This window comes from Rana temporaria, chromosome 2, assembly GCF_905171775.1.
Source record: "Rana temporaria chromosome 2, aRanTem1.1, whole genome shotgun sequence".
NCBI lineage: Eukaryota > Metazoa > Chordata > Amphibia > Anura > Ranidae > Rana > Rana temporaria.
The window spans coordinates 375,826,246-375,839,938 of NC_053490.1; the positions used below are offsets into that span (position 1 = coordinate 375,826,246).

General features: G+C 42.0%; 1 protein-coding gene across 4 annotated transcripts in view; it reads left to right on the forward strand.

Annotated features, from left to right (window-relative positions):
- The window catches only part of SYNRG (synergin gamma), a 108,794-nt gene that overhangs the window by 75,681 nt on the left and 19,420 nt on the right, over positions 1-13,693 (forward strand). For all 4 annotated transcript variants that reach the window (XM_040337815.1, XM_040337816.1, XM_040337817.1 and 1 more), the window contains 3 exons: positions 2,050-2,207; positions 5,696-5,749; positions 8,888-8,984. In XM_040337815.1, coding sequence (XP_040193749.1) covers positions 2,050-2,207; positions 5,696-5,749; positions 8,888-8,984 — 309 coding nt within the window. The remainder of the gene's footprint in view (positions 1-2,049; positions 2,208-5,695; positions 5,750-8,887; positions 8,985-13,693) is intronic.

Sequence of the window (13,693 nt, forward strand, 5' to 3'; positions counted from 1 at the left end):
CAAAAAACAAACAAAAAAAACTGGACTGATTGGTTTCTGTGCAGAGCTGCACCAGATTTTGCACTTTCCAGTTTTAGTAAATCAACCCCACTATTTGAAGTGTGATTTGTCCATATACAAACTTTTTCCTGTGTTCACATTTCACCAACAGAACACATACTCTGCTTACATACTTACAAAAATCCATATGTCTGCTGATCTGGGTGACATTACTACCCCCTGTAGGCTATTGCCACACCAGAGGCACAGCTATAAAGAACTAAAGCCGCGTACACATGACCATTTTTCATGTCTTGGAAAAAACTAGATTTTTCATGACGTGATTTTTGTCAAGCCTGCCTTGCATACACATGAACGTGAAAAAAAATGCTTGATCAAAGCGCGGTGACATGCAACACGTACGACGGCACTATAAAGTGGAAGTTTCATTCAAATGGCGACACCCTTTGGGCTGATTATGCAAATTTTCCTTTTCATAACCTGCTTCGTTTTTTTCCCCCGGTCGTTTAAAGCCTACACACGACTGTTTTTCACGACGAGAAAAAGTAGACCATGTTCTACATTTTTAATGGCCATTTTTCACGTCGAGAAAAATGTTCTGGAGCCTACACACAGTCATTTTTTAATGACCAATTTAAAAAATTGCATTTTTCTCGTCATGAAAAACGGCCATTCATAACAGGATGTCCCACCGTACTTCACCTCAGTCCACTTTAATTTAGTCCCATTTTTAAATATTAAGCATGAATTTACAGCAATAGAGGCGAGGCCAGGTAGGTTTTCAGTACTGTACAGTGAAGTACACTGAGGATTACTTTTTTTTATTACACCATTCACCACCTGGACACAGACCCAGTTCATATGTCATTTCAGTGAAGACTACCTTTATAAGAAATTGATTTAATAATCATCTAAAACCTTTGCCCACCGAAGGCCACTGTGTCAGAAGTCATATCGCCCAAGAATTACCGCCTGGGAACATTTTAAATTCAGTGTATTGTACATATAGTTATAGATTATGAGATATTTGTGTAGACTCGACGTTTCATGCTTGCAATAAAGAAAAAAAAAAGGCTTGATGTGAACTTTTTAACTAGTTAAAGTGAGTACTTCATAAGGTAATTTTAAGACTTTTTTTCTACTCTTTAATAGTGTCAATCTATGCAAAAGTAATATTGTATCATTATGGTGGGCCATTCCATTGTCCTCTCTTCAATCTTTCCTGGCTCGCCTCTTGATTTGGAGTTTTTGATATTAAAACTGAACTCTAGGCAAATATAAAAGGCACAAATAATGAAGCTACTGATGGAATGTATTTTAAAAATTCAAGCAATGTAAGTACTTGAATTTAACATGGCTATCCTCAATACAGCAGGCTAGGAGAGGGAGAAGCAGAATAAGGAGCCAGTCTATTGTGCTTATGTGCTAAAAAATAATATTCTGGCAGGAGGAGTAAGCAGAGAGATGAGCGCCTCAGTCTTCTGCTTCTCCTTTTACTGTCTAGCCACAAGCTGGGGGAGGGACAAGACCTGTAACTATAATTTTAGAAATCCTTAGTCATAAGAGCGTAGTCATCTCCTGGCATCCTATATCTCTAGGGCAGGGGTGTCAAACTCAATTTCATCGGCTGCATCAACATTATGATTGCCCTCAAAAGGGCCGGTTGTGTATGTCCAGCGCATCCCCTCCCCTTACATTAGATGTCAAGAGCCACCCCACCATCAGAAGTTGAGTCCCCAACTCTCCCTTACATCACAGTGCACCCCCTTTCCTTATGCTGCTGCTGAGAAGAAGCTGGATGCATTGTTTGAAAGTAGAAAGTAAGGGTCTGGAGGAGAACCAGAAGAGGGCTGGAGCTGCAGGAGAGGTGCGAGGGCCACGTGACATGGCCTGGAGGGCCGGATTCAGCCCACGGGCCTTGTGTTTGACACCTGTGCTCTAGGGGGTTACCAGTGGTGGGAAATCACCTTTCCATCTTTCCTTGCCTATTGTTGTAGAAGCTTTTAATTCATTCATGACATGATTCTTGAAAATTGTGTGTTTCCACAGGATCCCATAAGAGAAGCCTTAGCCTTGGGGATAAAGAAATAGCTAAAACTCCACCTGCTGCAGAGCCAGCATTCAGAGACAGGTCTCACACTGTTACTGAGAAGCCCGCATTACCTGTGATTAGAGACAAGTACAAAGATCTCACAGGAGAAGTTGAGGTAAGGTTATATGTTGATTGATACAGTAAAATGGTATGCATCTTTGGTATTGATCACCAGTACTCATCTTGCAGGTTGTTATATGGATCTAGAGCAGGGTTTCTCAACCAGGGTTCCATGGGACCCTAGGGTTCCTCCAATGGTTGCTAGGGGTTACTTGAGCCATAAGGAATTTCTGCTTTTTAGATAAGTTCCCACTAATATCATTGATCTTTTTCGCTATCTGTAAGGGAGGAATTCTTCCCAGTGACCACAAGTATAACGAACATTCTTCCCACAGACCATCACACTAACCTTTTTTTTTTTTTTTTTTTTCAAAAACACCCTGCATAGCATACTAGCTCATTATGAAGTACCTACCTGAGATCGAAGCCCCCGCAGCGGTGCTCGATCACCTCCTCCGTCGGCGCCATCTCTCCACGAGTCACTTCCGCATATAGTGGCTCCGACACTGTGATTGGCCGGAGCCACGATGACGTCACTCCCACAAATGCGCATGGGTGCCGCTACTAACGGCATGATCGCCGTTAGTAACGGCACGCTCAACCGTGTAGGTTTAGGAGATATTTGTTGCACCTACAGGTAAGCCTTAATCTAGGCTTACCTGTAGGTTAAAGTGGTCTGTAAGGGATCATTTTTTAGTTCCCACACAGTTTGAATTTATGAAACCTACATGCCATGTTAGCGCACATTTCAAATGTATGGTATGATGACCAGTGTAATATAGCGGAATTGTGTAGAAAATTAAAACTCGGCTGCACTTCATATAAGTGGAGTATGCCTGTACCAGCTTTGTATTGACCACTTTAGCACTAGATCAAAATGTTTCTTTTTTTTGCACACATGTAAGAATCTGTATTTTTGGCTTTAAAATCCTTAAAACCTCCAGGAACCAAAAAATATAATAAATTGCATTTTAGTGCAGACATGCACAATATTATACCTACATTTTGGTAAAATATAAAAATTGGGTTGCGTCTTAAAATTTCTTTCACCATGATATCACAAAAACTATGGTAACAAAATATTTTCATAAGTGATTTTTTAAAAGAATTTACAGATTAATAGTTTAGAATTAACTGTGAGCTCTGGTGCAAAAAATATTAGACATTTGTGGTGATACTTCACATGTGTGGTGCAATTTCAGTTTACATACACTTGCACACCATTAGGTAGATTCAGGTAAAGTTAGGCCGGCTTATCAGTAGATAAGCCGACCTAACTCAGAATCTACGCCGACTTATGTTTAAGCGTATGCTCAAACAGAGATACGATTAAACATATCTAAGATACGACGGTTTGCGCCGTCCTATCTTAGGTTGCAATTTTTCGGATGGCCGCTAGGTGGCGCTTCCATTGCGGACGGGGTAGAATATGTAAATGAGTTGATACGCCGATTCACGAACGTACGCCCGACCGCCGCAGTCGATTTACGCCGTTTCCGTAAGGCATTAGCAGGCCTAAAGTTATTCCATCTATTAGGTGGAATAACAATGTTAAAGTATGGCCGCCGTTCCCGCGGCGAGATTCAAATTTTTTACGTCGTTTGCGTAAGTCGTCCGCGAACCGGGATTTACGTTGTTTACGTCCACGTCGAAATCAATAGGCCCGTGCGGCGTACTTAGCCTCAATGCACACTGGGAAATGTAGGCGCCCGGCGCATGCGCAGTAAAGAAAAACATCAAAAACGTGAGGTCAAGCCTCATTACCATAAAACACGCCCCCTCCAACACATTTGATTTTACGCCCGCCGCATTTACGCTACGCCGCCCTAAGTAAGGAAGCAAGTACTTTGAGAATACAGTACTTGCCTCTCTTACTTAAGGCGGCGTAGTGTAAACACGCTAGGCTACACCGCCTTAGATTTGCGCGCCCCTACCTGAATCTACCTACATGTGCGGGTTTGTGCAGGGCAGTGGGAGTCTTTTTTTTTATTTATTTTTATTTAACTTTATTACTATCACAAAGTGCTAACAAACCTCCATGTGATGGCATTGTGCAGGTGACAGGCACTCTTCATGGAGATATTAAAAACACAATTTTTCAGGAGCTAGCCCTATGGGGGGAACGCACTGTCCACTGCCCCAGAGCCAATTCCAAGGAGCCGTCATGAAAACACATGAAGTAACTGAATTGGGTAGGAGAGATAAAAGCAGCGCTATCTTTAAATCAATGGGGCTATGGACCCTCCAGTCAAACCGTTCTGTGCCGATGTAAAGGCTAAACAGTTTATTGGAACTAGATTACAGTACTTGCAATACCAGGCCGGTGTAGCTGGATGAAGATGGGCTAATGTCCTCTGGGTCGGGTGGACAGAAGAATGGGAATGATCTGCTGTTACAATACAACACACCTATAGTAGACGCTGGGAGCCAAGCCGGATTCTGCTGGTGCTCCCATGTGACGTCAGGGCGGAAGGTCTGGACACAAAGGGCCTGCCAGTCGAACCAGCATGGAACGCAGGAAAAGCTTGTTGCAATGACGATGCATATTGCGTGCATGCCCTTTGTCAAGTCACGGGTGTGACTGCAACTGAAGAATTTTAAAACCCTTGCAGATGAGGACGGGGAGTGGGCAGGGCAGTAATTGGACAATAAACTGTTTAGCCTTTACATTGGCTCGGCACTGTTTGACTGGAGGCTCTACACCCTCATTGAGTTCCGGAAAGCGCTGTCTTTATCTCTCCTACCCAATTCATAGAGATATTGGTCTAAGACCCATATGTCTCTCCTTCCCTCCAAAGCATCTAACCGCTTATTCCAGGTAGGGGAGATCGAGGAAGGAATGGGAAGGAAGCCGCGCCATCCAGACCTTGAAAACGATAGGCATCTATATAGCCAGATCACATTTACTTTACAGCCAGTACTGGCTTGTGCTTTACTTTTTGGACATACTGTATGTAGTACATCCAAAGAGCTGAACTAGTTAAAGTATAACTAAAGATAAAACTTTATTTTATTTTTCAATAGAGTGGAGAGGGATTAGGACACGGGTCAGGTTTTAACTGCTGTCTTTGCCCCCGTTGGTGAGATTCACCCTCCTATTTGTCTGATTTACCCTTATCACCAAGAGCGAAAGTAAAAGAAAATGCCTAGTTCTGAGTTGTCACCAGAATAGGAATCTGTGGGAATTCTTTGAATGGGGAAATTAGTTCTGGTGACAACTGGGGGATTCTTTCATTTTAGAGGGACTTTAAAGCTTGCTTCTAATATAGAGAGTAACATAGGTTACTGTGCATCCTCAGGGCTGTATCTTGTGCCAAAATCTTTATAGTTGCATACATTTTTTTTTTTTGTACAAGAGTCCCAAGTCGGAATTTATAATTATATAGAGTTGAAAATTGTAATGTTAACATATAGACTTTACGAGGTGACGTGATACAGTAATTCACTTCAGGTGGAAATTCCAATTCATAATATTCTGCATTTGTCTTTATTGCATATTCCATCACTGATGACTACCTAATACTTCTGGTACTTTACTTTTAGGAGAGTGAAAGGTATGCATATGAATGGCAGCGTTGTTTGGAAAGTGCTCTGCAGGTAAGGAGATTGGCGTTTATTATGTCTTTTGTATAGCGGGACTGATATAAAAAAAACAGACCAACAAAGCATTTGTTCACAGCAGCCAGTAGAACCAACTGCTTTTACACCAAAAAACAAACAAACAGGTGATCGCTATGGACAACAAACATATTTGTCTTCTTGTCTGTGCATGTGTACAGTATATAAACCGTTCCAAAGGTAGCCACAGCAATCTATGCTTATAGTAAATGCCCAGGTGCTCACCCACAAAGAAATCCATATACAGTATCTCCAAAACTGTTTTAGAGGCACTCACGGGTCTTGCAGAGCAGGAAGACCGAAGACGGCAGTGTTTTTATTGTCAACATTTTGATGAAGCTCAGACCATCTTGAGAAAAATTGACAAAATGTTGACAATAAAAGCACTGCTGTTTTATGTCTTCCTCCTCTGCAAAAACCGTGAGTGCCCCTAAACTAGTTTTGGATAGATGGATAGATATAAATTCTGCCTACAGGGGTACTCAACATGTGACCTGCGACCTCAAACCAGGAAAGCGCATTCCCATGCTCTGAGAGTGCAGGTTGGCAAGCCCAGATCACGATTCCAATTTTGTTGAGCCTGTGCGAATTGTGGCCTGTTTCCTGTTCTTAGCTGACAGGAGTGCCACCCGGTGTTCTCTTCTTCAAGGTTCGATGTCTGCTTCAAAGTTTGGTGTGTTGCACGTACCCTGGTTGAAATTCGTGGTTAATTGAGTTATTGTTGCCTTTCTATCATCTCAAACAAGTCTGCCCATTCTCCTCTGACATCATCAAGGCATTTTCATACACACAACTGCTGCTTACTGGATATTTTCTCTTGTTCGTACCATTCTCTGTAAACCCTAGAGATGGTTGTGCGTGAAAATCCCAGTGGATCAGCAGTTTTTGAAATACTCAGACCAGCCCTTCTGGCATCAACAACCATGCCACTTTCAAAGTCACCCTAAATTATTTTCTTCCCCATTCTGATGCTCAGCTTGAACTTCAGCAGGTGGTTTTTACTATGTCTAGATGCCTAAATGCATTGAGCTGCTGCCATGTGATTGGCTGATTAGCATTTTGTATTACCAAACAGTTGAGCAGGTGTACCTAATAAAGTGGCTGGTGAGTGTATATAGCGCGGACAGTATATACATTGCACATTCACCTCCCTGCCCTCAAGAAGCTTACTATCTAAGGTCCCTACATCTAATGCATACATAAACATACTAGGGCTAATTTAAACAGGACCATAAACAAAAATGTTTACATCACATTTACCAGCTAGCCTGTAAAAAAAATAAAAAATTGACCCAGTCTAACAATTCATGTTAAAGACAAAGGGCCCACATCTGTATACTGCGGTCATAACTTTATAGTTGTGAGAGTCTCCAAATTGGAGCACATATAGCAATGGATAGATTAAGGGTGGATATTCCTGGAGGGAGCACACTCCTACTTAACCACTTAAGGACCGGAAGGATTTGCCCCATTAATGACCAGGCCATTTTTTGCAATACAGCACTGCGTCGCTTTAACTGACAATTGTGCGGTCGTGCAACATTGTACCCAAACAAAATTGATGTCCTTTTTTCCCACAAATAGAGCTTTCTTGGTGGTATTTGATCACCTCTGCGGTTTTTATTTGTTGCGCTATAAACGTAAAAATAGCGACAATTTTGGAAAAAAAAATATATTTTTTACCTTTTTGCTATAATAAATATCCCAAAAACAATAAATAAAACACAAATGTATTCAGTTTAGGCCGATGTGTAGTCTTCTACATGTTTTTGGTAAAAAAAAATAAGCGCAAAAGTTTTAGCGTCCCCAAAGATAGATTTATGGAATTTTTATTATTTATTTTTTACTAGTAATGGCAGCAATCTGCGATTTTTAGCGGGGATGCGGACAGATCGGACACTTTTTTTTGGGACCAGTGACATTTATACAGCGATCAGAGCTAAAAATAGTCACTGATTACTGTATAAATGTCACTGGCAATGAAGGGTTTAACACTAGGGGATGATCAAGGGGTTAATTGTTCCCTAGGGAGGTGTTTCTAACTGTGGGGGAGTGTACTGACTGTAGGAGGAGAGAGATCGCTGTTCCTGATCACTAGGAACAGCAGATCTTTCTCTACTCCCCTGTCAGAACGGGGATCTGTTTGTTTACATACACAAATCCCTGTCCTGGCTCTGTGGAGTGTTTTCAGGTGGCCCGCGGACATCGCGGCCGCCGGCGTCGCACCGCAGGCACCCCCTGACGCTCTTAAAACGGCCGGCGACTCTGCTGAAAGCCACATCCATCTTTGCCCTTCTTCCTTCCGGGGCCGCGGATTCCAGCTGTGTGACTGGCAGGAGCCACGTGACATCACTCCCACGCATTTGTGCGGGAGCCACTGGTCATGGCACATGCTCCTGAAGAAACAGCACGGGCGGCTGTTCCTTCAGAGCGCATGCACCAATGACATCATCAGCGTACCCTAAGGAAACGCATGCAGGCACATGGAGAACATGCAAACCAGCCTGATCACGGGTTTCTCAAGGGCTTTGCTGATGACATTCCCCATTCATGTTTGCATGTTTTCTCCCTGTTATGAGCAAAGCCCTAGAGAAGAAGCCTGGGTGCACATGCTGGGCTCCCCCCCCCCCCCTGATTTCAGTGGTCTGGCCTTGACGGCCGCCTACGCTGCTCGCTTCTGTGATAGCGGGACAAGCGACTAACTGCTGACCTGCCCTGGCAATAAAGCAGGACATAGAATGGGTGTTTTTCAGCTAGGCTTCTGGTGAGCCCAAAAGGCTTACAGGTATGAAACGTACATTAAACAACATTTTATCAAACTGCACCTACAGAGAATCCTTGTCTGCAGGGTCTGTTCTCCTAAAGCTTGCATCTGATATTTGCCAAAACTGACGTTGTTTTTAGTTCTCGCTTGCCTTTATTGCTGAAAATAACAGTCATTATGGCAATAGTAATCATTCTTCTATATTTTCCAGTAAATGAGCTGCTCAGGGTCTCACTAATAGTACAGACTCCTGAAATAGTTCTCCAGCTGTGACATGCACCATACGTGTGACAGGTTGATTTATTAAGAGACCTACAAGTGTATTTAAACACACTGCGTTTGTGTTTTTTCAGGTCATCAAAAAGGCAAATGATGCTCTCAATGGAATTAGCAGTTCAGCAGTCTGTACAGAAGTTATCCGATCGGCACACGGAATGGAATATTTATTAGGTATGGATTCTGTCATTAAAATTATTCTTACCACTATCAATGTGGCTATGATTTTGTTTATTTTTAATGGGATTTGTGGTATGCCTCTATGTATGGCCTGTCCACTTCCCATTGTTTCTCTAAACTAATTAACATGCTCTGGAGTTAAAGTGATTTTAAACTTTCAGTTTTTAAGCATCTATGTTTTTTTTTAAGTTGGCGGTTCCTTTCTCTTGCAGCATCCTATGAGCCACCCCTGCTGGGTCTAGAATTGCTTTTCCCTACTCTGTGTGCCTCAATAGAAACGCACAGCCCTATAGCCTAGTATGGCAGAACACTCCCCTGCTTATGCCCCCCCCCCCCTCATTCCTTTAATGCCTCGTACACACGACCAGTTTTCCCATCGGGAATCCCGGCGGGAAAAATTAGAACATGTTCTCTTTTTTCCTGCTGGGATTCCCAGCTGTCTTTTTCCCGGGAGGTGGAGCATACACACGGCCAGGATTTCTGGCCAAAGCTCTCACCGCAGTTTTCCTGCCAGGAAAACCGGCCGTGTGTAGGGGGAAAAAGCTGGCGAGCAGGTTCTCGGCTTTCTCCTCGGTTTTCCCGGCTGACTTTTTACCGCCAGGAAAACAGATCGTGTGTACGGGGCATTAGTCAGTGGTTCTCAACTCCTGTCCTCAGGACCCACTAACAGGCAAGACTTTAAGGGTACTTTCACACTGAGGTGCTGGGGCTTTGGCTGTAAAGTGCCGCTATTTTTAGCTTATTATACCTTTTGTTTTAGTGACGCTTTTCAGTCGCTAGTGGGTGCTTTTGACCCCCTGCTAGCGGCCGAAAAAAGGGTTAAAAGGACTCGCTTTGCCAGCGCTTGCCCATTGATTTCCATGGGCAGGGGTGTTTTAGGAGCGATGTATACATTGCTCCTAAAGCACCTCAAAGAAGCGTCCTGCCAACGCACAGCTCCAGTATAAAAGCCCTCTGGCTTTTTTACTGGAGTGACAGGAGAGGCGCTTTGCAGGCGCTAGTTGTAGTGCAATGGCGCCTGTAAAGCGCCTCCTTGTGAAAGTAGCCCAAGTATTGCCTTGGGGAGATGCAGACTAGAAAACTGCAATCACTGAGCAGCTAATGATATCACCTCTGATATATTTCAGTTATCTTGCAAACCTGGCCTGTTGGTGGGTCCTGAGGACAGGAGTTGAGAACCACTGCTTTAAGCTAACAGGCTGATTTAGGACTGCACTGTCCACTGAAGACAGGACGTTTTAACATTTAATATTGTAAGCTGGAAGTGCTGGGGCAATCATACAAATGTTTTATAGGGGAATTTTTATTTTACTGCTCTCAATTGGTTAAAAGTACTGAGGGTTTAATACTACTTTAAATAAATGGATAGATATAATGTACATAAAATATATATACAGAGTGTGTGTATATGTATGTATGTGTGTGTGTGTGTGTGTGTATATATGTATGTATATATATATATATATATATATATATATATATTTCTCACATTTTAGTTATGAAATTCACTCTGTCCAGATTTTTAGAGAGCATGTTTGAAAGGAAACTACTTCTGCCGTGCCATCTCTTTAGATGACTCATAAAGGAAACTATCAAAACTGGAGCAGTTGTTCATGGCAACCAGTCAGCTTCTATCTTTTATTTTCCAAGTTTAACTGAACAAGCTAAAGAATTGAGCTGATTGGTGCTACAAATTCTGACTTCAGTTTTGATAAATTCCCCACATAGTGCTCTACAAAGCCCCTACAAATTGTGTTTAATAAGTAGTATACTGTGAGGAGACAGAACCCATCTATGAATTCTTTAATTTGCCTTGTTGTATAGGCATTAAAATGTATACACTGTACTGTATGTGCAAAAATTGTAAGAGGCAAGACTTTTGAGGCACCATTTTTGGGCCATTTTCTTTCCAAAAGAAATAAAATCACTTTTATGTAACTAAAGTCAAGAGCATCATAGCATACAGGCCAAATGTCCTGCAATTTACAGTTCCAAAACTGAAAGAGCAAAATCTAAGAAAATCTGCTTATTACAGCACTATAGTTCCAATTTTTTTTAAATGTAAGCAGTTTGACATGGAATCAGCCACTTGCTGTCTACACCACATTTTGTACAGCAGAACTCTGAGACCAGGATGAAGAAGCAGCACAAGGAGCCCATCAACGGTGCTGTAGTGTAAAAAAGCATGCTGATGGAATTGGAGAACAGAGTGACAAAGAGATGGGCTCATCAGTGTGCAGCATTCATACATAAGCTGGCTTTAATTCCGGCTCTGCGTTGTTTTGATTGGCTGCTGCTTATCAAAATGCAAGTCTTTGAGTTGGCTGACTCATTGACAACAATGGGCTTCCTGTGTGGCTGATGTCTTATCTCAAACGTTGTTTGGCTTGCAGTAAAGTGATACCACAGAGCTTCTTGTGAACTCCCTCTAGTGGCTCATCTATTAATCTCTGCATTTAATACAATAACCAAAAATTGTAGAAATAATCATGCATAAATAAATAGGGCTAATACCACGCTAATGTACCAACAAATGAAAAAGCATCAGCTCCGTGTAGGAGACGCAACACAAAGTAAATAAAAATTAGAAAAGCCGCGCTAGATAATCCAAATTGATATATGCAAAGTCCTTAATTATTCAGCATAAATAATATCTTGAATCTGTATAATGATGATAATAAATGAAGATCCCTCTCAAGGTAACACCACAGTGGTTCACGTCATACAAGTGCCACCTTAAGAAAAACTTGCTTACCAGAAGGTAAGCAAACCAGGCATGTGGCTATAGCCAAGGCCTTGTACTTGCACAGATGCTTGTATGGAGAAATTGACCGCGGGATCTCACGCACTTAGCAACCACCGTGGAATTGGGTCTCGTCCCAGTCAATAGAGCAGTGGTCATCAACCCTGTCCTCAGGGCTCACTAACAGGCCAGGTTTGCAAGATAACTGAAATACATCACATGTTGCTGCTCAGTGATTGCAGTATTCTAGTCTTCATGTCCCCAAGGTAATACATCAAATCTGGCTTGTTGGTGGGCCCTGAGGACAGGGTTGATGACCACTGCAGTAGAGGGCCCAGAAAGAAAAACTGGCCATAGTGTAATACCGTCTGTACTTTATTAGGAATAAAAGTATTGCGCTTACATATATTTGCTTAAACTCGCATGGATAAAAAAGACGGCTGGCTAGCATCAGATTGCATGCCCTCCGGGTTACAAACAGCATGGTGACGTCAACACGTCCCTCCTCCATGTATAAATGTTGTTCATATAAAAATTATATTTATGTTCTTACTAAAATAATAACTAAAACACTCAATGACAATACACTGTATTTGATCTTTCCAAAAGGTGTAGGTAATTGTACATACTTCCTGAAGCCTGACTCAAAGACTCCTAGAGAATGGCATCCCTTCGTCCTGCCTTGTAGCTAGGTCATTACTAAGATGCTCTCATGCGTTACTTCTGGTCCACACCATCACAGATGCAAGCTCTCTCTCTGACTCTGAGTTCAGCAATGATGCCACTGAATCTATGCCAGTAAACCGCGCATGTGTGGAGGTTTGACGGCTCACTCCTGTAATAATTGGAACTGTTTTAGCAACAAGGCAGGATGTGGAGATTCCATCTCTTGCCAGGTTTCAGAAGGTATGTAAATGGTCTACACCTATAGTCAAAGTTGTACAGATTGTTTTTTTATCTACAGGCGCCCTTTACCTGCGTAAGCATGTGTTTGGTAAAGTTGAACTAACCCACTAAAGTGTTACTAATCCCACAAAAGTAAAATCAGTCTGTATATGCAGTAAAGCATGCTTGTATACTCACTGGAACCTAAGTGGTTAATTCTGGGCATTGTGTAAAAAGGCTGTGTGATCCTGTCTTCTCTGATCCCCCCCTTCTTTCACAGTCCCCAATCCATCTCCTGATAGTACAGAGCCTTGGGTCACTCTGCATATGCTCAGTTTAGTGTGTATTGCTAGAAATTTTTGCTTTCTTTTTTTGGGAGGGTGCATGTGATCAGCACATCAGCCCTTTCCAGAAAGAGAGTCAGGGGAGAATGAAAACGCCTCCTACGAGCTTTAACTAGACACTAATAAAAGTCACAAGACTGCTTTATACGACTAATGAGAAAAGGTTTACTAAAATAATTGCATTTTCATGTACTGTGGGAGATCAGATATAGTAAATGCAGGGTCCTGGGTTTGGTAACTCTTTAACCACTTCTCTACTTTGGGTGTTTTTCAGATTTGGTGTTTACAAGACTAAAACAGTTTTTTTTGCTAGAAAATTACTTAAAACCCACAAACATTATATACTATTTTTTTCTAACACCCTAGAGAATAAAATGGCGATCATTGCAATACTTTCTGTACGGTCCTACAAGCGCACTTTTTTTGGAAAAAAATCACTTTTTTTAATTAAAAAATAAGATGGCAATAAATTTGGCCCAATTTTTTTATATATTGTGAAAGATAATGTTACGCCGAGTAAAATGGTACCCAACATGTCACGCTTACAAATTGCGCCCGCTCGTGGCATGGCGTCAAACTTTTACCCTTAAAAATTTCGATAGGCGACGTTTAAAAAATTCTACAGGTTGAATTTTTTGAGTTGCAGAGGAGTTCTAGGGCTATAATTATTGCTCTCGCTCTAACGATCGCGGCGATACCTCACTTGTGTCGTTTGAACACCGTTTTCATAT